Genomic DNA, 25,315 nt, shown 5'->3' with positions numbered 1-25,315 from the left:
CACGCATGAAACATACTCTCCAAATATGTTTGGAGTGAAAATGAATAATCTTAGGGGTATTAGTAGACACAGGAGGTAAATGGAGCACTGAAACAAAAAGACAGTACACCATGCACAAGGAAGTCGAACCACGGAGGGGGTACAAAGAGACATTCACAGATCGGGTTGCTTTCTGAGGTGGACCCAGGAATCCCACAGCACCATGGAAGAGCAGGTGAAGATGTTTCTTCTTGATTTCTTGGTGACTATCCTACATTGATGGCCTCTAGTGATGTTCTGTCCCAAGAGTGGAAACATTGGCCCAGATCTACCAATTCCGAAAGTGGTAGATGCAGAGGCTTTCCAAAAGCCACAATGACATTGCAACTCTCGGGAGGCACCTTATGCGGGAACCTGGAACTTGCTGTTTGTCAGAAGCAGCTTCTTGGGATGCCACGTTGATAGTTCTGTTGCAATCGGTCAAAGTGAAAACACGGCCTGTTTGCCCAGTGCTTACCACAGCTATATCACAGCTTTATTTAGGTGAACTCCTAGCCAGCGTTAAGCCTGCTCCAGGACAGCAGCCCTTCAATCAGCAAGAGTATCCCTCCAGCTGGTAATCCAACAACCACCCCTACATTGATCAACCTCTTCCACCCACCAGCTCTGCTCACCACCACCCACCCCTACCTACCCCCAGTTCCAGCTCGGAGTGTCTGGTTTGCCACTGGCCAGAAGATCCGGGGCATTGTATCCACTCTACCAAAACCTTTCATCATTATAAAGATCTCTATTCGGTCACCCCCCACCATCTTCTTTTTTCAGCCTTTCCTGATAAGTGCACCCACATATTTCCGGCATCATCCTTGCGAATCCACTCTGAGCTCTCTCCCGTGCCTCCATATACTTCTTGTAATACGGTGACCAGAACGTCACGCAGTGCTCTTATAATTGTAGCCTAGCCAACGTTTGATATGGTTTTAGCTCTTACTTGCCTTCTCAAAATATCTGTGCTGCAAGATTCTATGATTCTTCGCATTTATCCGTCCACCAACACCAAACAGGCTAACTAATCAGTTACCTCAATACGGTCATGCCCACCGTTCCAAAAGGCTCACCTTCACTTGGGAAACGTAAATGGGCACAAAGATTTTTCATAAACAATATCTTGGCTTGGAACCGGAGGGACTATTAAGCTGACCAGGTGGAGAAACACAGCCATTTTCCAGCTCTGCATCATTTGTTGGTTTTTGATGTGAGAACTTCCACTATATTGAACCTAGACCATCTCAAGCTCCTTGTATTTTGACCACTGTAATATTACACTCATGTTTGTTTCATCTATACAAACATAACACATTAAGAGCTGGAAAAAGCCCCCTTGGGCCGGCTCCACCATTCAAGAAGATCATAGCTGAATTGATGGTGGCCTCAACTCCACATTCATGCCTCTCCCTAATACCCTTTGATTTGGCTGCTAATCAAGAATCATTATACCTCGACTTCAAAACTACTCAATGGACCTGCCTCCACCGTTTTCCAGGGAAAAGAGTTCCAAGGGCTCATGACCCCTCCCCCCCACCCTGAGGGAACAATATTCTCCTCCTCTCCATTTTAAATGGGAGACCCCCTATTTTTAAACTGTGGCCCTTCATTCTAGCCTCTCCCACAAGGGGAAACGTCCTTTCAGTGTCCACCCTGTCAAAACCAGTCAGGATTTTATACATTTCAAAAAGATCACCCCTCAAATCTTTTAAACTCAAATGGATCCAGGCCAGCCTGTCCAACTTTTCCTTACAAGGTAACCCCACCCCCAACCCGGGTGACAGTCGAATGAACCTTCGCTGAACTGCTTCTAACCCATTTATATTCTTTCTTAAAGGAGACCAAAACTGCACACAGTATTCCAGAAGTGGTCTCACCAATGTCCTGCACAACTGTAGCAAAACATCCTTATTTCTATATTCCAACCCCCTTGCAATACAGAACATTCCATTTGCCTTCCTAATTACTTGCAGTACTTGCATACTAACTGTGTGATTCCTGTCCCTGAACATCCAGATCCCTCACAACTTGCAATTTCTCTCCATTTAAATAATATGCTACCTTTCTATTCTTCCCGCCAAAGTTAAACTGTACCGTCCAAATTTTTGCCCACTCAATTAACCCTTTGCACAAGCCTTTATAGCCTCTTCGCAACTTGCTTTCCTACCTTTCTTTGGGTCTTCAGCAAATTTAGCAACCGTATATTGTATTCCTTTCATCCAAATCATTGATATAAATTATAGTTGAAGTCCCAGCACTGATCCATGATCTCCATTCATATCTTGCCAATGCAAAAATGACCTAGCTATGCCTACTCACTGTTGCCTTTGAGCTAACTAATCTTCTATCCATGCTGTTACTCCCTACACCATGAGTTCTTACTTTGTGCAGTAACCTTTGATGTGGCACCTTTTGAAATGTCTTCTGCAAATCCAAGTACAGCACATCCACAGATTCCACTTTATCCACATTGTTTGTTATTTCCTCAAAGGACTCCAATAAATTAGTCAAAACATGATTTCACTTTCACAAAACCATGTTGACTCTGCCTGACTGTATTGAGATTTTTTAAGTGCCCCGTTATAACTTCCTGAATAATAGATTCCAGCATTTTCCACCACTATGAGGTGTTAAGCTGAATGATCTGTGGTTTCCTGCTGTCTCCCCACCTTGAATGGAGGAGCTACATTTTTTATTTACCAAACTGTTGGGATCTTTCTAGAGTCTGGTGGAATTTGCAAAACTAAACGAATGCATCTACTATCTCAGCAGTTATTTCTTTTCAGATCTCGAAGGGAGTCCATCAGGACTGGTCAGCTTTTAGTTCTAATAATTTTCTCGGTACCTTCGCCCTGGTGATAGGAATTGTTTTAAGTTGCCCCTCCTGTTTACCTCCAGATTCACAACATTTCTAGGATGTTATTTGTATCCTTTACAGTGAGGATAGACACAAAACACCTGTTCAATTTATCTGCATTTTACATTATTAATTCTCCAAACTCTCTTGGGGATCAACATTCACTTAACTCTTTTTCTTTCAAATACCTATAGAAACTTATATTTGTGTTCATATTTCTGGCTAGCTTTCTCTTGTACTGCAATTTCTTCACTTTATTAATATTTTAGACATTATTGTTCTTAATATTCCATCCAATCTTCTGATGTCCCTGTGGAATTATACTTTTTCTTTCAATTTGATACTATCTTCAACTTCCTTAGTTAGCCACGGATGGTGCTTTTAAGGGTCTTTCCGGCTCACTGGAATCTATCTTTTCTGAGTACTTTGAAATATCTCCTTAAACATCTGCCACTGCATTTCTACTCGTCCATCCTTTAACCCAATTTCCCAGTTCACTTTAGCCAGCTATGCCTTCATGCCCTCATGATTGTCCTTATTTAAGTTTAAAACACTAGTCTTAGATCCACCCCTTCCTCAAACCGAATGTGAAGTTCAATCATATTATGATCACTACTACCTGCATCAATCAGGTCATTAATAAATCCTGCCTCATTGCACATCACCAGATCTGGTAGCGCCTGCTCCCTGATTGGTGCTAGAACGTGTTGCTCGAAGAAACTGTCCCGAAAATACCCAAGTCCAATAGTCTAATTATCAACCAAGTTATAGAACAGATATATCACAGCTTTGATCACGTCGAAACGTTTAATTTATACAATTTCCAAAGATGAAAATGGTCCAATGGCCCAGTCAGCAAAATTCTGAATCATAGTGTTTAGTGCGTTTTTTGATATGTAGTGTTCATTGTGCAGTTATCGTTCTTGTGTCAAACATTTTGTGCGCAGCAAATCCCACAAACAGTAATAAGTCAAAAGCCAAGTCAATCTATTTTGATAATGTTGGTTGAGGGGTAAACATTTGAAATCTAGAATCTTACAGCACAAAAAGAGACCATTCATCCCATCTTATCTATGCTGGCTCACGAAAAGAGCTATCCATAGTGTGCATTAATGATGAATGATAGACATAGAATTTACAGTGCAGGAGGAGGCCATGCGGTCCATCGAGTCTGCACCGGCTCTTGGAAAGAGCACCCTACCCAAGACCACACCTCCACCGTATCTCTATAACCCAATAACCCCACCCAACACTGAGGGAATTTTTGGACACCAAGGGCAATTTAGCATGGCCAATCCACCTAACCTGCACATCTTTGGACTGTGGGAGGAAAGCGGAGCACCCGGAGGAAACCCACGCACAAACGGGGAGAACGTGCAGACTGCGCTCAGACAGTGACCCAAGCCAGGAATCAAACCTAGGACCCTGGAGCTGTGAAGCAATTGTGCTAACCACCATGCTGCCCCTAAGCCAGCAAGCCAGTTCAAAACTTTAATAAATGCCAGTTTTCAATTCCATTTTAAAAATAAGAAGTATAATGTGGGAAAAGCAAAAAATAAAAATGTAAACTTAAGAAAAAGCAGATTAATGATTGCTGCATGTGCCAAGTACCTAAACACACTCTCATTTAGTCAAGCTAATCAGTCCCTAGAAATAGCCTGGGGGTAAATAACCAGTTACGAATAATATTGGTCAGACCTTCAGATGCTTTCCTTCCCTAGATTCATTAACCATCGAAAATACAGACAGATTATCAGTTTAACCTCTCTTCCGAAGGGTGGCTCCTCCAACAATACAGTGCTCAGACTTCCGGTGGCGGCTTTGAAGGAGTAAGTCGCATATGAAATGAAATGAAAATCGCTTATTGTCACAAGTAGGCTTCAATGAAGTTACTGTGAATAGCCCCTAGTCGCCACATTCCGGCGCCTGTTCGGGGAGGCTGTTACCGGAATTGAACCGTGCTGCTGGCCTGCCTTGGTTTGCTTTCAAAGACAGCGATTTAGCCCTGTGCTAATTTGGTGGTTCCTGCTCTGGTCGGACTTTTGGACCTTTCCCCCGTGGGGACCAGCAGAAGAAGCTTCTGGAGAAGGTGGAGGACCTAGAAAATAGGTCCCGCCGGCAGAACCTAAGAATCGTCGGGCTCCCGGAGGGGTCCGAAAGAACGGACACTGGGGCATACATCGCAGACATGTTTGTGAAGCTGCTGGGGGATGGGGCATTCACCCGGCCCTTGGAGGTGGATAGGGCTCACAGAGCACTCGCGAGGAAGCTGCGAATGGGAGACCCCCCCACCGAGGGCAACGGTGGCGAGATTCCACAGGTTCTCGGATAAGGAGCGCATTCTAGTGGGCCAAGCAGACACGGAGCTGTAAATGGGACAATAGCATCCTGCGGGTTTACCAGGACCTGAGTGTAGAGGTGGCCAGGAGGAGAGCAGGCATCAACCAGATCAGGTCGATCCTTTTTAAGAAAAAGGTGGTTAGGACTGTTATACCCAGCCCGTCTCTGGTTCGTGCATGAGGATCAGCACTTCTACTACGAATCGCCCGAGGACGCGTTGGACTTTGTGAAAAAAAGGGCTGGTGATGGATTGAGAATTTTTGAACTTGGCTACAATGTTCATGCTTTCATTTTTTCATTTTGTTTCTCTGTTTTTGTAAAAAGTTTCTCGTTTTGCGTTTCATGGAAGATGTTTGTGATGCCGTTTGCATTGATTTGGAACCAGCGGTAGAGCTGAGTGAGTTAAGGTTTTCATTTGCGCTGTTGGGGATGGCGGTGTACTTGTTTTGATCTTGGTGTTTTTCTGCTGGGCAATTGTGTGGGGATTGTTTGATGTTGGAGTTTGTTTGTATGAGCGGGGGGGGGGGGGGGGGGGGGGGGGCGGCGGCGACACTATCTGGTGCCGGGGATGGGGGCCACCAAGCTAGCTGGGCAAGCTAGCTCGCGGAAGCGCAATGGGGGAGGGGGTCATATGTTTGGTTTAGTAAAGGGGTTGGGTTACAGGGTGTTGTTACTGGGGGGGAGGGGGGGTGAATGTTCTGCTGACGAGGGAGGGACTTGGGCTGAGGGACAGAGAGGAGGTCGGGGGTGGGGGCTGCCTGGGAATGGACCGGTGGAGGCGCGGAGCGCGGGCTGGAGGCGGGCCTAAAAAAGGGGGTGGCTGATCGGCGGAGGGGACGGGCAATGAGCCCCCCAACTAGGCTGATCACCTGGCATGTTCGAGGATTAAATGGGCCGGTCAAAAGGGCACGTGTGCTCGCGCATCTTAGGGCATTGAAGGCGGACGTGGTAATGTTGCAGAAGACGCACCTTAGAGTAACGGACCAGGTTAGATTGAGGAAAGGCTGGGTCAGTCAGGTCTTTCACTCGGGACTAGATTCAAAGACTAGAGGGGTCGCGATCCTGATAAATAAGCAGGTGGTGTTTGAGGCGGGTAGAATAGTCTCAGACGTGGGAGGTCTGTACATTATGGTCAGTGGGAAGCTAGAAGGGGTGCAAGTGGTATTAGTAAATGTGTATGCGCCAAATTGGGATGATGTGGAATTTACAAAGAGGATGCTGGGGAAGATACCGGACCTGGGCTCGCACAGGTTGGTCATGGGAGGGGACTTCAACACAGTTATGGACCCTGGCTTGGACTGGTCAAGCTCGAGAACAGGCATATTAAGCTTATACCCCGAAAACCGGCCAAATTCCCCTAGAGTCCTCATGATTTCTTCCAACCCCTCTATTGGGTCCGAAACGTACAGAAGCAGGTCATCCGCATAGAGCGAAACCCTGTGCTCCACCCCACCCCGGACCAGCCCTCTCCAGCCCCTCGAGGCTCTCAGAGCAATTGCCAACGGCTATATAGCCAGCGCAAACAGTGGGGGGAGGGGGCATTCCGGTCTCGTACCCCGGTGTAGATAAATAGTCCAATGTCCTATTCATCCGTACACTTGCCACAGGAGCCTGATACAGCAACCTGACCCAGTCAATAAAGCCCCGCCCGAATCCGAACCGTCCCAACATCTCCCAAAGATAGTCCCATTCTACCCGATCAAAAGCCTTTTCTGCATCCATTTCGATCACAACCTCCACCTCCCTACCTTCGGGGGGCATCATGGTCACATTTAACAGCCTTTTTCCATTGGCCACCAACTGACTGCCCTTAACAAACCCTGTCGGGTCTTCCCCAATAATGTCTGGAACACAATCCTCGATCCCGGAGGACAAGATTTTGGCCAGCAACTTGGCATCTACATTCAACAAGGAGATCGGCCTGTAGGACCCACACAGCTCCGGGTTATTGTCCCACTTAAGAATCAGCAAAATCGTTGCCTGTGACATCGTCGGGGCAACACCCCCCTTTCCCTTGCCTCATTGAACATCCTCAACAACACCGGCCCCAATATCCCTGAGAACCTTGTATAAAACTCCACTGGGTGCCCGTTCGGACCCGGGGCCTTACATGCCTGCATGGCCTACAAGCCCTCCACTATCTCTTCCAGCCCGATTGGGGGCCCCAGCCCTTCTCCCCGCTCCCGTACACCTTTCTGAAATTTAGTCCCTCCAAGAAGTGCCTCATCCCCCCCGGCCCCGTAGGGGGTTCCGACCTGTACAGCCTGCTGTAGAAATCCCTAAACGCCTTATTCACTCCTACTGAATCACCAACCAGGTTCCCATCTCCGTCCTTGCTTTTCCCTATCTCCCTAGCTGCCTTCCTCTTCCTAAGCTGCTGTGCAAGCATTCTGCTGGCCTTCTCTCCATGTCCATAGAACTTGCCCCCCCTTGCCTTTCTCAGCTGCTCCACCGCCCCCTTCCTGTGGTCAGCAAGCTAAACTCAACCTGTAACCTCCGCCGTTCCCTTAAAAGTCCTGGCTCTGGGGTCTCCGCATACCTCCTATCAATCTGTGGTATCTCCTTTACCAGTCGGTCCGTCTCTGCCCTGTCCACCCGGATGGGTCCGGATCGAGATCAGCTCCCCCCTGACCACCGCCTTCAGTGCTTCCCACAGCACCGCTGCTGAAATTTCCCCCGTGTCATTGACCTGCAGGTAGTTCTGAATACATTTCTTCAGCCGCTCGCACACCCTTCATCCGCCAAAAGTCCCACATTCAACCTCCAGTGTGGGCGCTTGGTTACTGTCTTTACTAACCTGTAGGTGAACCCAGTGCGGAGCATGGTCTGAAATTGCAATCGCCGAGTACCCCGTGTCCACCAGCCAGCAAGGCCCTGCTCAAAATAAAGAAACCAATCCGGGAGTACACAGTGAGATGTTTGTGGTCCAGGCGAGGGGACAGGAGAGGCGACTGGAGAGCTGCCGTTTAGGTTAGTAGAGGGGAAGCTTTAGGTACCCAAGCATCCAAGTGGCTCGGGAATGGGACCGGCTGCATAAATTGAATCTGGTCGGCTGGTGGACCAAATGAAGGACGATTTTCGGAGATGGGACGCACTTCCGTTGTCTCTGGCTAGGGGGGTGCAAACGGTGAAGATGACGGTCCTCCCGAGATTCCTGTTCGTTTTCAATGTCTCCCCATCTTTATTCCGCAGTCCTTTTTTAAGCGGGTCAACAGAGTGATCACGGGCTTCGACTGGCCGGGCAAGACCCCGCGAGTAAGGAAGGTAATGCTTGAGCGGAGTCGGGGAGAGGGCGGGCTGGCGCTGCCAAATTTTAGCAACTATTACTGGGCGGCTAATATAGCCATAATCAGGAAGTAGGTGGTGGGGAGGGGTCGGCATGGGTGCGTATGGAGGCGGCTTCATGTAAGGGCACCAGTTTGTGGGCGTTGGTAACTGCGCTTCTGCCGTTCCCACCGGCGCAGTACTCCACCAGTCCAGTGGTGGTGGGGGCCCTGAGAGTTTGGGGTCAGTGGAGGCGGCATGTGGGAGCATCGGTCTGGCCCCAATTTGTGATAATCACCGGTTTGCCCCGGGGAGTATGGACGTGAGGTTCTGGTTATGGTGGAGAGCGGAGATTGAGAGGATGGGGGATTGAGAGGATGGGGGATATATTCATAGAGGGGAGCTTTCTGAGGATGAGGGCATTGGAGGAACAATTTGGGCTGACGAGCGGAAACAAATTCAGGTATCTGCAGGTGCGGGACTTCCTTCGTAAACAGGTGTCAACCTTCCCGCTCCTACCGTTAAGGGGGATTCAGGACAGGGTAGTTTCCAGAAGGTGGGTAGGAGAAGGGAGCGTCTCGGACATTTATAAGGAGCTTATGGGGTCGGAGGAGACGCAGACCGAGGAGCTAAAGCGCAAGTGGGAGGAGGAGCTGGGAGGTGAGATAGAGGATGGTCTATGGGCAGACGCGTTGAGTAGAGTCAACACGTCCGCAACACGTGCCAGGCTCAGCCTGACACAATTTAAGGTTGTTCACCGGGCTCACATGACAGTGGCCTGGATGAGCAGGTTCTTTGGGATGGAGGACAGGTGCGCAAAATGTGCGGGAGGACCAGTGAACCATGTCCACATGTTTTGGACATGTCCAAAGCTAAGGGGATTTTGTCAGGGGTTTGTGGACGTCATGTCCACGGTGTTAAAAACAAGGACGGCGCGGCGTCCAGAGATGGTGATTTTCAGGGTATCGGAAGATCTGGGAATCCAGGAGGAGAAAGAGGCAGACGTTCTGGCCTTTGCTTGCCTGGTAGCCCGGAGACAGATACTATTAGCATGGAGGGACTCAAAGCTCGCCGAAGTCGGAGGCCTGGCTATCGGACATGGCTAGCTTTCTCTGTTTGGAGAAAATCAAGTTCGCCTTGAGAGGGTCACTGTTAGGGTTCACCTGTTACTACACCAGAAATATCTCCATAAAATGTGTATTAAAAAAAACAATACAGTGCTCACTGTCACTATACTTGAGTAATAAAGGAGCTGATAAGCTCTTGCCTTTGATAAGAAGCTCAAACCTGTAACCTCCTAACTCAGAGCATGCCTTCCACTGAACAAAGCTCTGAATATCTTTTGTCCATCCAGGCTCAAAATCATACTTGTCAATTTATATAAAAATTGACTACGTTTCTGTTTGGAGTTGAGGTGATGGGCATGTGTGTGTGGCTGTGTGTGCACATGCCAAAAGCAAGTGTGCATGTGCATGCGTGCCTGTCCGTCAAGTACCTCAGGCACCTGATTAACCAAAAATATCAGTACGTCACAGAGTGAAGTCTTTATACTCTACCTCATAAACAACCAATTAACAATTTAAGTCATGTTAATTTAAAAATTCTAAACATTAATGAAGGTCACCAAGTAAACCGGAAACAAAAATTACAGAAGGACTGATGACAACAAAGACAACCTTTACTCTTCATCATCCATGTCGCCAAGCGAAAATAGATCATTTTGCACAGGTGAAGTAAAGCAACTTCCCAGCGTTACCTTTTCTCGCTGAAGATTCAAATGCTTGGCTTTATCGTCCAGCGGCTTGGTTTCTTTTTCACTAGCTTGCTCGACATCTTTGCCTACGTTAACACCCTTCCGCTTTTTACCCTTGACTTCAACATGCTCTTTCATTTCAATACGTAGCTTGGGAACAAAACTGCCAAAGCAGGTATCCACAAAAGCCTGGACACTGTTTGTTGGGTTTGAAAGTAAGTTAGCAAAACTCTTTTTTGTGGATGAAGTTGGAGGAGATTCTCCGGGTGCAGCAGTACGAGCAGCGCAAGCATTTAAATCATTAATTTTTTGCTCATCAATTCTAATAACTTTTACGTTCGAAGATGCTGTCCACGTAGGACTTGTTCCAACCCCAGGGTCACAAGTGGGTAATTTATCCTGCTTCCCTATGTCCATTTGCCCTGCATTCCCAAAATAACTGTTGATATGGTTTGCCACAAAGTTATATGTTTCTCCAAAATTTGTAGTGATGTAGCTGATATGGAAAAGGCTCTCTTTATCAATTGCACTATTACTGGATGGTTCCTTAGACTGATCTTCAGGTTCTGAGCCAACAGCCGAGGTGGAAACTGAGTGGACGGTATTCTCTATTAGCTGGTTCAGATTCGAACTATCCTGGACTTTATCAGGCTGAGAAGTGGTTCCTTTCCTTGAGCTTTCACATGTCACCGCTAACTGGGTTTCTGAAACTTTCGGCGCGATACTTAGACTGGGCTTCAATCGTACAAGTTTTCCAATGAGCTCGGTGTGTGTGCTACTGACAGCTTTCGACACAGAGTCTAAAGTGCTCTTGATTCGCGACATGCGATGCCTCAGGGGTGTTGTTCTCTTTTGAGGGGAGGTACTTTGCTGCACAATGCAGGCATACAAAAGAAATCTGTGCTTTCTCAAGTTCGCTGGATCACGAGTAAGTGCTGCTCCTCTTTGGGTCCATTTTCAGTGACTGTGCATGAGGATAGCTTGGGCCTTCCTGAACGGATGGTTTTCTGGTTCTATAGAGTGGTCGATATTGAGTGAAATTATCTATCGACACAGCAATTCTTAAGTACACAGTGCTCTTGGATGAAAACTTAACTGAAAGGTCTTGTTTGGAATATACAGGTAGAGTTTCAAGACTCAAACTCAGACATAACAGGAGGCTGAAGTGCTTCAAAGACTCTTGATAATTAATCCTTTGCTTGATGGGTCACCTGGTTTCCCTCTTGGTTTCTGAAAAATAAAACAAAGGATAACCATAATTTTTTTTTATAAGTCTGGGCTTGCAACAACAGAATAGCTTTAACAAAGTACGAATTCTCTTTATTATTGGGACAAATTTAAATTACCGAAAGAATCACATGCATTATTGCTTTCAGCTTATGCCGTTACAGGCAATACAATTTGCGAACTTTAATTTCAATACTATTTTTTTTTAAATAAATATGTTTATTCAAAGTTTTTCCAACAAAAATTTTCAACCAATTAAACCCCCCCCCCATAGCAGAAAAGAAAAAGAGATGGAACAGAACAATACATAACATATCAATCCAACATAATACAGAACTTGTACAATGGGTTCCCCCCGCACATATTGACTCTCCCATATGTTTATGTTTTTCCTTTTTCAAATGCCCCTAGGAAAACCCTCTTCCCCGCCCACCCATATACCCCTCCCCGAAAGAGACCCCCCCCTTCCCTCCCTGGGTTGCTGCTGCTGCTGACCAACCTCCTTCGAGCGCTCCGCGAGATAGTCTAGGAACGGTTGCCACCACCTGTAGAACCCCTGCGCAGACCCTCTCAAAGCAAACTTTATCCCCTCCAACTTGATGAACCCTGCCATGTCATTTATCCAGGCTTCCACACTGGAGGGCTTCGCGTCTTTCCATACTAGCAAGATCCTCCGCCGGGCTACCAGGGACGCAAAGGCCAGAATGCCGGCCTCTTTCGCCTCCTGCACTCCCGGCTGGTCCGCCACCCCAAATAGTGCCAGCCCCCAATTTGGCTTGACCTGGACTTTCACCACCTTGGACATAGTCCTCGCGAAACCCCTCCAGAACCCATCCAGTGCCGGGCACGACCAGAACATATGGGTGTGATTCGCCTGGCTTCCTGAGCACCTCCCACATCTGTCCTCCACCTCAAAGAACCTACTCAGCCTCGCCCCTGTCATATGCGCTCTGTGAATAACCTTAAACTGTATCAGGCTAAGCCTGGCACACGAAGAAGAGGAATTAACCCTACTCAGGGCATCAGCCCACAGACCCTCTTCAATCTCCTCCCCCAACTCCTCCTCCCATTTGCCCTTCAGCTCCTCTACCGAAGTCTCCTCTTCTTTCATCTCCTGATATATCGCCGAAACCTTGCCTTCTCCGACCCATACACCCGAAATCGCCCTGTCCTGAATCCCCTGTGCCGGGAGCAATGGGAATTCCCTCACCTGCCGCCCTCACCTGTATGTACCTGAACTCATTTCCCGGGGTTATCCCAAACTTCTTCTCCAGCGCCCCTAGGCTCGCAAACTTCCCATCTATAAACAGGTCCCCCATCCTTCTGATCCCTGCCTGATGCCAGCTCGGAAACCCCCCATCCATCCTTCCTGGGACAAACCGATTGTTATCTCTGATCGGGGACCACACAGAGGCTCCCATCCCACCCGTGTCGTCTCCACTGCCCCCAGATCCTTAGCGTTGCCGCCACCACCGGACTCGTGGTGTACCTTGTCGGCGAGAGCGGCAGCAGTGCCGTCACCAGCGCCCTCAGGCTTATTCCTTTGCAGGACGCCATCTCCAACCTCTTCCATGCCGCCCCCTCTCCCTCCATTACCCACTTACGGATCATCGCCACGTTGGCTTCCCAATAGTAGCCACCCACATTCGGCAACACCAGCCCTCCTCTGTCCCTACTACGCTCCAGGAACCCCCTCCTTACCCTCGGGGTCTTGTTTGCCCACACAAAACCCATGATGCTCCTACCTACCCGCTTAAAAAAGGCCTTGGTAATCATAATAGGAAGGCACTGGAACACAAAAAGAAACCTCGGGAGGACCATCATTTTAATCGGACTGAACCCTGCCCGCTAGCGAGAGTGGCAACACATCCCATCGTTTGAAGTCCTCCTCCATCTGCTCCACCAGCCGCGTCAAATTAAGTTTATGCAGGGCCCCCCAACTCCTAGCTACCTGGATCACCAAGTACCGAAAGCTCCTTTCCGCCCTCCTCAACGGTAGGTCGTCAATCCCTCTTCCCTGGTCCCCTGGATGCACCACGAAGAGCTCACTTTTCCCTACATTGAGCTTATAGCCCGAGAAGTCCCCAAACTCCCTTAGGATCTGCATGACCTCCACCATCCCCTCCACTGGATCTGCCACATACAGCAACAGGTCGTCCGCATACAGCGACACCCATGCTCCTCTCCCCCTCGGACCACCCCCCTCCATTTCCTGGACTCCCTTAATGCCATGGCCAAAGGCTCAATTGCTAATGCAAACAACAGGGGGGACAGGGGGCACCCCTGCCTCGTCCCTCGATAGTCAAAAATACTCCGACCTCCGCCGATTGTAACCACACTCGCCACCGGGGCTCTATATAGGAGCTTAACCCAACTGATAAATCCCTCCCCAAACCCAAACCTTCGCAACACTTCCCAGAGATACTCCCACTCTACTCGGTCAAAGGCCTTCTCCGCGTCCATAGCTGCCACTATCTCCGCCTCTCCCTCCACCGATGGCATCATAATCACGTTTAGGATCCTCCACGCATTGGTGTTTAGCTGCCTGCCCTTTACAAATCCCGTCTGGTCCTCGTGAATCACCCCCGGGACACAGTCCTCAATCTTCGTAGCCAGCATCTTTGCCAGCAACTTAGCATCCACATTAAGGAGCAAAATCGGCCTATACGACCCACATTGCAGTGGATCCTTGTCCCGCTTCAGGATCAGAGAAATCAGCGCCCCGGACATTGTCGGGGGCAGGGTCCCCCCCCTCCCTTGCCTCATTGAAAGTCCTCACCAGCAACAGGGCTAACAGGGTCCGCATACTTCCTGTAAAACTCAACCGGGAACCCATCTGGTCCCGGGGCCTTCCCCGCCTGCATGCTCCCCAGTCCTTTAATCAGCTCCTCCAACCCAATTGGCGCCCCCAAACCAGCCACCTTCTGCTCCTCCACCCTCGGGAACCTCAGTTGATCCAGAAATCGTCGCATCCCCTCTTCCCCCGCTGGGGGCTGAGATCTGTACAGCTCCTCATAAAAGGCCTCAAATGCCTCATTTACTTTCACCGCACTCCGCACCATAGTTCCCCTGCCATCCTTGATTCCACCTATCTCCCTTGCTGCCATCCTCTTACGGAGCTAATGTGCCAGCATCCGGCTCGCCTTCTCCCCATACTCGTACGTCGCCCCTCGTGCTTTCCTCCACTGTGCCTCTGCCTTCCCTGTGGTCAACAGGTCGAATTCCTCTGGAGACTTCGCCTCTCCCTAAGTAGTCCCTCTTCAGGGGCCTCTGCATATCTCCTGTCCAACCTTAGGATCTCCCCCACTAACCTTTCCCTGCCCTCTCTCTTCTCCCTGTGAGCCCTGATGGAGATTAACTCTCCCCTGACCACCACATTCAGCGCCTCCCATACTACCCCCACCTGCACCTCCCCATTGTCGTTGGCCTCCAAATACCTTTCAATGCACCCCCGTACCCTCCCGCACACCACCTCATCTGCCAGTAATCCCACATCCAGACGCCACAGCGGGCGTTGGTCCCGCTCCTCTCCCAATTCCAGCTCCACCCAGTGCGGGGCGTGATCTGAGATGGCTATGGCCGAATACTCCGTTCCCTCCACTTTCGGGATCAGCGCCCTGCTCAAAACAAAAAAATCTATCCGGGAGTAGGCTTTGTGTACGTGGGAAAAAAAAGAAAATTCCCTGGCCAGGGGCCTAGCAAACCTCCACGGATCTACTCCCCCCATCTGGTCCATAAACCCCCTAAAAGCACCTTGGCCGCAGCCGGCCTCTTCCCCGTCCTAGATCTGAAACGATCTAATGCTGGGTCCAGCATCGTGTTGAAATCCCCCCCCATTATCAAGCTTCCTACCTCCAGGTCCGGAATGCGCCCCAACATACGCTTCATAAATCCAGCATCGTCCCAGTTCGGGGCGTATACGTTTACCAATACCACCCACGCCCTCTGCAGCCTACCGCTCACCATCACGTACCGACCTCCATTGTCCACTACTATATTCTTGGCCTCAAAAGACACCTGCTTCCCCACCAGTATTGCCACCCCTCTATTCTTCGCATCCAGCCCCGAATGGAATACCTGTCCTACCCATCCATTTCTTAACCTGACTTGGTCTGCCACCTTCAAATGTGTCTCCTGAAGCATGACCACGTCTGCCTTCAGTCCCTTTAAGTGCGCGAACATTCGGGCCCTCTTAACCGCCCATTCAGACCCCTCACATTCCACGTTATCAGCCAGATTGGGGGGCTTCCCCCCCCACCCCATCCCCCCGACTAGCCATCTCCTTTTCTAGGCCAGTCCCGTGCCCGCACCTCCTGCACCCTCTAGTCCCCCAGACGGGGGACCCCCGCCCCGACCACCTCTTCTGTTTCCAGTTCCCCCTCGGCCAATGCAGCAGCAACCCTATTTCCCCCCTCCACCCTCCCCCCGCTAGATCCTTATCTAGCTCTTTTGCTCCCCCCATGACACTCCCATAATCAGCTGACTCCTGCTGACCCCGGCCTCCCCCGCCATCCCATTGACCCCCCCCCCCCCCATGTGGAAATCCCCCCTCCTCCTCCTCCCCAGCAATCAGTGTGCGCTCCTCCATCCCCCCCCCCCTCCGTCCCTCCCTAGCGCGGGAAAAAGCCCGTGCTTTCCTGAGCCAGCCCCTTTGGCGCAGCTCCTGTTGCGGCCTTATCCCAATTCTCCCATCCCCGGGCCTCCCCTCCCTCCAGCACCGGCGCCCATATTCTCTCGGTCTCCCCATCAGATCTCTTTCCCCATCCATCGCCCAACCCATGGAACATTCCCTTCGCATAGTTAAAACCCTGTATACAACCGACATCCCCCCACAACCACAGACCCTCAGTTTGAGTCCAACTTTTCAGTTTGTATAAAGGTCCAAGCCCCTTCAGGCGTTTCAAAGTAGTGGTGTTGATCCTGAAATGTGACCCACAATCCCGCTGGCTGCAGCATTCCGAATCTCACCCCCTTCCTATGCAGCACCGCCTTGGCCCGATTAAAACCAGCTCTCTTCTTCGCCACCTCCATACTCCAGTGCTGATAGATTCGGATCACTGTATTCTCCCACCTGCTGCTCCGCTCCTTCTTGGCCCATCTCAAGACACACTCTCTGTCCACGAAACGATGAAACCTCACCACTACCGCCCTTGGTGGCTCGTTGGCCTTGGGTCTCCTCGCCAGGACCCAATGAGCCCCATCTAGCTCCAGGGGACTCGGAGAGGCCTCCGCACCCATCAGCGAATTGAGCATCGTGCTCACATATGCCCCGGCATCGGCCCCCTCCACCCCTTCAGGGAGACCCAGAATCCGAAGATTCTTCCTCCTCAACCTGTTCTCCAGGTCTTCAAATCTTTCCGCCCACCTCTTGTGCAGCGCCTCGTGCGCCTCCATCTTCACCGCCAGGCCCCTCGTTCTCTGCGGCTTTTTCCCGCACCTCCCGGATCTATACCCAGTGGGCCTTCTGGGTCTCCTTTAGCCCCTCGATCGCCGTCAGCAGTGGCGCCAGCACCTCTTTCTTAAGCTCGTCCACGCAGCGCCTTAGAAACTCCTGCTGCTCCGGCCCCCATTCCGCTCGATCTCCGCCCTCCACCATCTTGTTTTTTCTCCCTCGCTTCTTTCGCTGCTCCAAAACCGTTTTTTTGACCGCTCCACCTCTGGTCCTCTCCATATACCATGGAAGGGGGACCTTGTTCTCACCTTCCCTCAAGGGAAGTTGTCGAAAAATTGCCGTTGGGGCTCCTCTTGAGAGCCCAAAAGTCCGTTCTAGCGGGAGCCGCCGAAATGTGCGGCTTAGCTCCGCATAGCCACAACCGGAAGTCATTTCAATACTATTTTTAGACCAACTTAGTGTACTGGTGTGTACTGGCGAAAAAGATTTTATATGTTGCCACAGTTCCAGGACCATAGGCTGCTCTCCCCTTTGAGAGCTGACGAGTGGTGATTTAACCTGAGGTTCACCACACCTCAGGCAAGGGGCAAGGTTGAGAAGGTGCGGCCTTCTTGAATAACCTCAGACGGTATGGGAATTGAACCCACACTCTCGGCACCGCTCCGCATCACAAGCCAGCCGTCCAGCCAACTCAGCTGCATGCCACTGAAATCACAATAACAGTGTAGAGTGTGTCCTACTTGCTGGTATGTTAAGCTGGAAATGGTGGCTGGCCATCGGTTTCCCTCCCAGCATCAGTGAATATCCACCTCCCCCTCCCAAACGCTCAACACATGGTATAGTTACAAAAGCCAAGTATGTCTTACAGGCGGAGGACGACTGGTGATTTTTTTTTTGTATGTTGTAAGGGTCATAAATGTACAATGGACATATATTTTTAACTCCAGCAGATGAAGTGAGGAACTCAAAAGTTACAGAAATAAAGAGTACATTGTGCTAGCCTTCGGACAGCAGAACTCAGACTTTTTGGCATCCAAGAGATCAGAGAGACGAGGTTCAATCGGCTGGCTGGTGGGCAATGAATTGGCCAAAAGGCCACATTCTGCCCTGCGACAGGTGGTGATTGGATCCTACCCGAGTGAGATGGTTTTTCAGAGAACTGCGGAAAGCACAATCGGGTCTTAGACACTCAGAGGAAAGGAGAGATGCTCACTCTCTCGCTCTTTTCTACAGAAAGGCTGCGTAGCTGCAGTATTTCTGAAAATGCAGAGACTTGAATGAATCTACAATGAAAATCATTACAGACTGAAAGCAGAAATTTCAAACTGAAAGCCTAGGTTTAAGGAAGGTGTGCTAGAGAACAGCCATCTGAAACAAAGACTCTTATCTTTTCACTTTCATTATTATTTTTTAAAATCTTCTTTTCCCCACGGTTTGTTTGTCTGTCTTACATGTGTGGTACATATATATATATATATATAATGTATATAGTGGAGTAGGAATTCGATAACAGTTAACCTGTTGCATTTGTTGCATATTCAATTATAGTTGTTATGGATAAAATGAATTGTTTTGATCAATACAAACCTGTTGACTGTAGCGATTGGACAGCCAAGGACCAAAGACTTTGGTTGTTTTCTAAGAATTATTTATTAATTTCAATTGTGTTGCAACTTCCGGTCAAGTGGGGCTGAAATTGAAGTGGTGCTACTATAATTCAATGTACAATTACAAAGAACAAGCATTAGTTGATAATTGGTCAGTAAAGAATGGGAGCACGTTGATGATGTTTACCAGTTGTCTGATGATGGCATAGTTGAGAAAGGTTTTGTTTTAAGTGCCCATTCCCACCAGTTTGTAAGTACTCTAACAATCTTGCATGCACTCCTTGAACCAGAATCATCACAGGTTGAGAGCCAATACACTTTGTTTTAAAGTTCCAACTACTCTAAATAACTCCGCTGAAATTATATTCCTTTTATGTTATAAATTAACAACAGCAACTTGCAGAATTAATATAGAAAAACTGACTTCTCCATATTCAAAGTTTAACCTTGCCACATGTACCATAATAATGAGCCCAAAACGTAAGCAATCAACACTGCCAGTAAGACTTCCATCAATATATGCTGACGTACAAAATTTCTATTTATTACCTCGACTCAAATTCAGACTACTGTCCAATTATAAATTCTGAGACTAAGACTTGTTTGTCAAGAGAGCAGCAAAGTGCTTGGTGACAAAATGAGAGCATCATAATGATTTAAGCATATCAATACGTTGACTATGGGTAGGGTGCTCTTTCCAAGAGCCGGTGCAGACTCGATGGGCCGAATGGCCTCCTTCTGCACTGTAAATTCAATGATAATCTATGATTAATCTAGGACAAAGGTTCGGCACAACATCGTGGGCCGAAGGGCCTGTTCTGTGCTGTATTTTTCTATGTTCTATGTTCTATGATACCAGTCTGTGGCCTTTTCCCATTTGCTTTGAGATCATGAATATTGCTTTCCATATCCCGGATGCTAAATGGAATGATGACAACAGAAGCATGGTACAGAAGAAAAACTGCAAACGATAGAAATCCAAACAAAATGAGAACAGAAAATACTGGTATTGCAGAGCAGGTCAACAAACAGTACAATTTGAAATGCCCATTGGTGACAGGCCCAAATGCAAATTGGTGTTTCAGATATGGACTGACCATTTCCAGCATGTTTTGTTCATGTATTATGGCCAAGACAGGGAAATAGCAAAGAGACTTTGAATGATAAGTAAGGATTCTGGAGGCAAGAGGTCTGCAGTTAAAAGCTTGAAAACCTTTACCCCTCTGCCCAATGTTAATTTCCCCTCTTTTCACTGCTTGGTTAGACGAGCATCAGTCACCATCAGAAACCACTGCCAAACAATGGCCCTCCCCACCATGAGTGATCAGACAGAGTTACCTGACCACAACAGGTGTCAATGACAAGTCTGGTACCACACTTCTCAAAATGTGCAATCAGACATAGAAATCCTGTTGAGTTGAGGGGAACAGAGATCAATATTCCTATCCTCAATGAATCAAGAATTTTAGAATTTACAGTGCAGAAGGAGGCCATTCGGCCTATCAGGTCTGCACTGGCTCTTGGGAAGAGCACCCACTTAGCCCACACGTCCACCCCATCCCGGTAACCCAACAACTCCACCTAACCCAAGGGCAATTTAGCATGGCCATCCACCTAACCTGCACATCTTTGGACTGAGAGAGGAAACTGGAGCACCTGGAGGAAACCCACGTAGACACGGGGAGAACGTGCAGATTCCGCACAGACAGTGACCCAAGCCGGGAATCGAACCTGGGACTTTGGAGCTGTGAAGCAACTGTGCTAACCACTTTGCTACCTTGCAGCCCAAATGAAGGAAGAGCCCAGCACACCAGTGCAAAAGAAAAGATCAAAGTATTTGCAATAATCTTCAGTCAAAACTGTCATGTGGATGATCCATCTCGGCCTCCTCCAGAGGTCTCCAGCATCAAGATGTCTTCAGACAATTCAATTCACTCGTCGTGATATCAAGAAACAACTGAAGGCACTGGATACTGTAAAGGCTGTAGGCCCGGACAACATTCCAGCAATGGGACTGAAGACTTGTGCTCCAGAGCTTGCTGCGCCCCTAGCTAAACTGTTCCAGTGGAGCTACAACACGGGCATCTAGCCAGTAATATAGAAAGAGCCAGTAATATGGAAAGTCTCCCGGGTACACGGTGCCCACAAAAAGCAGGAAAAATTCAACCCAAAGAATTTCAATCAGTCTATTCACAATCATTAGCAAAGTGGTGGAAAGTATCGTCAACAATGCTATCAAGTATAGGGTGGGTCGAGGACTTCCGGGTCCGGCGATGACCAGCTAGGTCGCACGTTTCGGCACCTCCCGTTTGAATGGACTTTTGGGCTCTTATTGGGAGCCCCAACGGCAATTTTTGACGGCTAAACCCATTGAGCGGTGAAACAGAAGGGAATCCCCCCCGGATGTACATGGAGAAAGGAGATAATAGTGGCCGGATTGCAGAGGATCCTCTGGAGCAGCGGCAAGGAAGGGAAGCACGAAGCAAGATGGCGGCGGAGGGAGGCCGTTTGGTATGGGGCCCGGAACAACAAGAGTTCCTTCGGCGATGTGTTGAGGAGCTAAAGAAGGAGGTGCTGGCCCCGATGCTGCAGGCGATTGAGGGGCTAAAGGAGGCGCAGAAGACCCAAGAATTGGAGCTTCGTGGCGTGAAGGCAAAGGCTGCCGAAAATGAGGACGAAATACAGGGCCTGGTGGTGAAGACAGAGACACACGAGGCACTGCATAAGAGGTGTATGGAGAGGCTGGAAGCCCTGGAAAATAGCTCGAGGAGGAAGAACCTAAGAGTTTTGGGTCTTCCCGAAGGTGCAGAGGGAGCGGACGTCGGGGCATATGTGAGCACGATGCTTCATTCCTTAATGGGTCCGGAGGCCCCGACGGGCCCCTTGGAAGTGGAGGGAGCATATCGAGTCCTTGCGAGAAGACCGAAGGCGGGAGAAATACCTCGAGCTATAGTGGTGAGGTTTCACCGCCCTAAAGACAGGGAGATGGTCCTGAGGTGGGCGAAAAAGACACGGAGCGGCAGGTGGGAGAACGCGGTGATCCGCGATGACCAGGATTGGAGTGCGGAGGTGGCGAGAAGGAGGGCAAGTTTCAATCGGGCCAAGGCGGTGCTCCATAGAACGAAAGTTAAATTTGGTATGTTGCAGCCGGCGAGACTGTGGGTTACACATCAAGGGAAACACCACTACTTCGAGACGGCAGAAGAGGCGTGGACATTCATTGAAGAGGAGAAGCTGGACTAGACTGGAGAGAGAAAGAACTTTTGTAATAAAGTAGTGGTGTGATTGCATGGGACTGGGAATCAGAAGGGGGGGGGGAATTTTCTCTTTCCAATCGATGGGGGGGGGGGTATGGTGAACTGTGGGCGCCGGTGGGGAAGGAGAAGGGGAAGGAGAGGGGGAAGGAGAGAGGGAGCTGCGCCATTAGGGGCGGGGCTGAGTGGGAAGCGCGGGCTTTGCTCCCGCGCTATGGTAATTGTGGCGGGAAAAGGGGGCGCAGGAAGGAGGGGGCCTTACACAATGGGAGGCTGAGGAAAAACGGGGGAAGCCGAGGTCAGCCAGATTTTGCTGACTTCTGGAAGCAACATGGGGGGAGCAATCACGCTAGAGGGGGATCTAGCGGGGGGGGGGTTAACTGGGTTGCTGCTGTTAAGGGGAATGGGGAGCTGATACGGGATGGGATGGTCGGGAGGACACCGTTGGGGGGACAAGTGGGTGCGTGGGAACCGGGTGAGGAGCTGGTCTAAAAAAGGGGATGGCTAGTCGGCGAGGGGGGGGTAAAGAGCCCCCCAACCCGGTTGATCACGTGGAACGTGAGAGGGCTGAATGGGCCGATTAAGAGGGCAAGGGTACTTGCGCACCTAAAGAAATTAAAGGCAGATGTGGTCATGCTGCAGGAGACGCATCTGAAACTGGCGGATCAGGTCAGATTACGAAAAGGATGGGTGGGACAGGTATTTCACTCGGGCTTGGATGCGAAAAATAGAGGGGTGGCAATATTAGTGGGGAAACAGGTATTGTTTGAGGCGTGGACCATAGTGGCGGACAGTGGGGGTAGATACGTGATGGTGAGTGGCAGATTGCAAGGTGAGGCGGTGGTTCTGGTGAACGTATATGCCCCGAACTGGGATGATGCCAACTTCATGAAGCGTATGCTGGGGCGTATCCCGGACCTGGAGGCGGGAAAGTTGGTAATGGGGGGAGACTTCAACACGGTGCTGGATCCAGGGCTGGACCGCCAGGTCTAGGACCGGGAGGAGGCCGGCAGCGGCCAAGGTGCTTAAGGACTTCATGGAGCAGATGGGAGGAGTGGATCCCTGGAGATTTACTAGGCCTAGGAGTAAAGAGTTCTCCTTCTTCTCCCATGTCCACAAGGTGTATTCTCGGATAGACTTCTTTGTCCTGGGAAGGGCGCTGATCCCGAAGGTGGCCGGGACGGAGTACTCGGCTATAGCCATTTCGGACCATGCCCCACATTGGGTAGATCTGGAAGTAGGAGAGGAAAAGGAACAGCACCCACTGTGGAGATTAGATATGGGACTGTTGGCGGACGAGGGTGTGTGTGTGTAAGGGTAAGGAGATGTATCGAAAGGTATCTGGAGATTAATGATGACGGAGAGGTTCAGGTGGGAGTGGTCTGGGAAGCACTGAAGGCGGTGGTCAGAGGGGAACTGATTTCCATAAGGGCCCATAAGGGGAAACAAGAGAGCAAAGAGAGGGAGAGATCGTTGAGAGAAATTTTGAGGGTGGATAGGCAGTATGCGGTGGCTCTGGATGAAGGACTATACAGGGAAAGACGAAGGTTGCACACGGAATTTGATTTGTTGACCACGGGCAAGACGGAGGCACAATGGAGGAAGGCACAGGGAGTGCAGTATGTGTATGGAGAGAAGGCGAGCCGGTTACTGGCCCAACAACTGAGGAAGAGGGGGGCGGCGAGGGAGATTGGAGGGGTTAGGGACGAGGAGGGTGAGATGGAACGGGGAGCGGAGAGGGTGAACGGGGTGTTTAAGGCATTTTATGAGAGGCTGTATAAGGCTCAGCCCCCGGAAGGGAAGGAGGGAATGATGCACTTCCTAGACCAGTTGGAATTCCCGACGGTTGAGGAGCAGGAGGGGACAGGACTGGGAGCACAGATCGAGGTGGTAAAAGGGATTGGGAGCATGCAGGCAGGGAAGGCCCCGGGACCGGATGGGTTCCCGGTGGAATTTTATAGGAAATACATGGACCTGCTGGCCCCGCTTCTGACGAGAACCTTTAATGAGGCCAGGGAAAGGGGGACGTTGCCCCCGACGATGTCGGAGGCGACATTATCGCTGCTCTTAAAAGGGACAAAGACCCGCTGCAGTGCGGGTCTTACAGGCCTATTTCCCTCCTGAATGTAGATGCCAAGCTTTTGGCCAAGGTGATGGCGACGAGGATGGAGGATTGTGTCCCGGGGGTGGTTCACGAGGATCAAACGGGGTTTGTTAAGGGGAGACAATTGAACACTAACATATGGAGGCTGCTGGGTGTGATGATGATGCCCCCGCCGGAGGGGGAGGCGGAGATAGTGGTGGCGATGGACGCAGAGAAAGCATTTGATAGAGTGGAGTGGGATTACCTGTGGGAAGTGTTGAGGAGATATGGATTTGGAGAGGGGTTTATTGGATGGGTTCAGCTTCTATACAGGGCCCCGGTGGCAAGTGTGATTACAAATAGGCAGAGATCTGACCACTTCCGTCTTATACAGAGGGACAAGACAGGGATGTCCTCTGTCCCCATTACTGTTTGCATTGGCAATTGAGCCATTGGCCATACTGCTGAGGGGCTCTAGGAAGTGGAGGGGAGTACTTAGGGGAGGAGAAGAGCACCGGGTGTCACTATACGTGGATGATTTGTTGTTGTATGTCGCGGACCCAGTGGAGGGGATGCCCGAGATAATGCAGACACTCAGGGAGTTTGGGGAATTTTCAGGATATAAATTGAATATGGGGAAGAGTGAGCTGTTTGTGATGCACCCTGGGGAACAGGGCAGGGGAATAGATGATTTGCCGTTGAGGAGAGTAACAAGGGATTTTCGGTACCTAGGGATCCAGATGGCCAGGAACTGGGGAACCTTGCATAAGCTTAATTTAGTAAGATTGGTGGAGCAGATGGAAGAGGACTTCAGGAGATGGGACATGGTGTCCCGGTCACTGGCGGGTAGGGTGCAGGCGGTGAAAATGGTGGTCCTTCCGCGGTTTCTTTTTGTGTTCCAGTGCCTCCCTGTGATGATTACAAAGGCCTTTTTCAAGAAAGTGGATAAGAGCATTATGAGTTTTGTGTGGGCTGGGAAGACCCCAAGAGTGAAGAGGGGGTTCCTGCAGCGTAGTAGGGATAGGGGGGACTGGCACTGCTGAGTTTAAGTGACTATTATTGGGCTGCCAACATATCAATGGTATGCAAGTGGATGGGGGAAGGGGAGGGAGCGGCATGGAAAAGACTAGAGATGGCGTCCTGTAGGGGAACCAGCCTAAAAGCGTTAGCGACGGCGCCTTTACCGTTCTCCCCGAAGAAATACACCACAAGTCCGGTGGTGGTGGCAACGCTGAAAATTTGGGGGCAGTGGAGACGGCATAAGGGAGTGACGGGTGCCTCGGTGAGGTCCCCGATAAGGAACAACCACAGGTTCGTCCCGGGGAAGATAGATGGGGGATTTAAAGCTTGGCAGAGAGCAGGGATTGTGAAATTGAAGGATTTGTTCCTAGGTGGGACGTTTGCGAGTCTGGGAGCGCTGACAGAAAAATATGGGTTGCCACTGGTGAATGCATTTCGATATATGCAACTGAGGTCTTTTGCGAGGCAACAGGTGAGGGAATTTCCGCGGCTCC

At 49.9% G+C, this 25,315-nt stretch overlaps 1 protein-coding gene across 3 annotated transcripts in view; it reads right to left on the bottom strand.

The window, feature by feature from the left end:
* Positions 1-25,315, bottom strand: part of pnpla8 (patatin-like phospholipase domain containing 8) — a 111,521-nt gene that overhangs the window by 76,300 nt on the left and 9,906 nt on the right. For all 3 annotated transcript variants that reach the window (XM_072484312.1, XM_072484314.1, XM_072484313.1), the window contains one exon: positions 10,242-11,468. In XM_072484312.1, the coding sequence (XP_072340413.1) occupies positions 10,242-11,063 (822 nt within the window). In that variant the 5' untranslated portion in view covers positions 11,064-11,468. The remainder of the gene's footprint in view (positions 1-10,241; positions 11,469-25,315) is intronic.

Source organism: Scyliorhinus torazame, chromosome 19, assembly GCF_047496885.1.
Source record: "Scyliorhinus torazame isolate Kashiwa2021f chromosome 19, sScyTor2.1, whole genome shotgun sequence".
Lineage (NCBI taxonomy): Eukaryota > Metazoa > Chordata > Chondrichthyes > Carcharhiniformes > Scyliorhinidae > Scyliorhinus > Scyliorhinus torazame.
The sequence above is the reverse complement of the archived record's forward strand: the minus strand, read 5'-3'. Positions and strand labels throughout refer to the sequence as shown.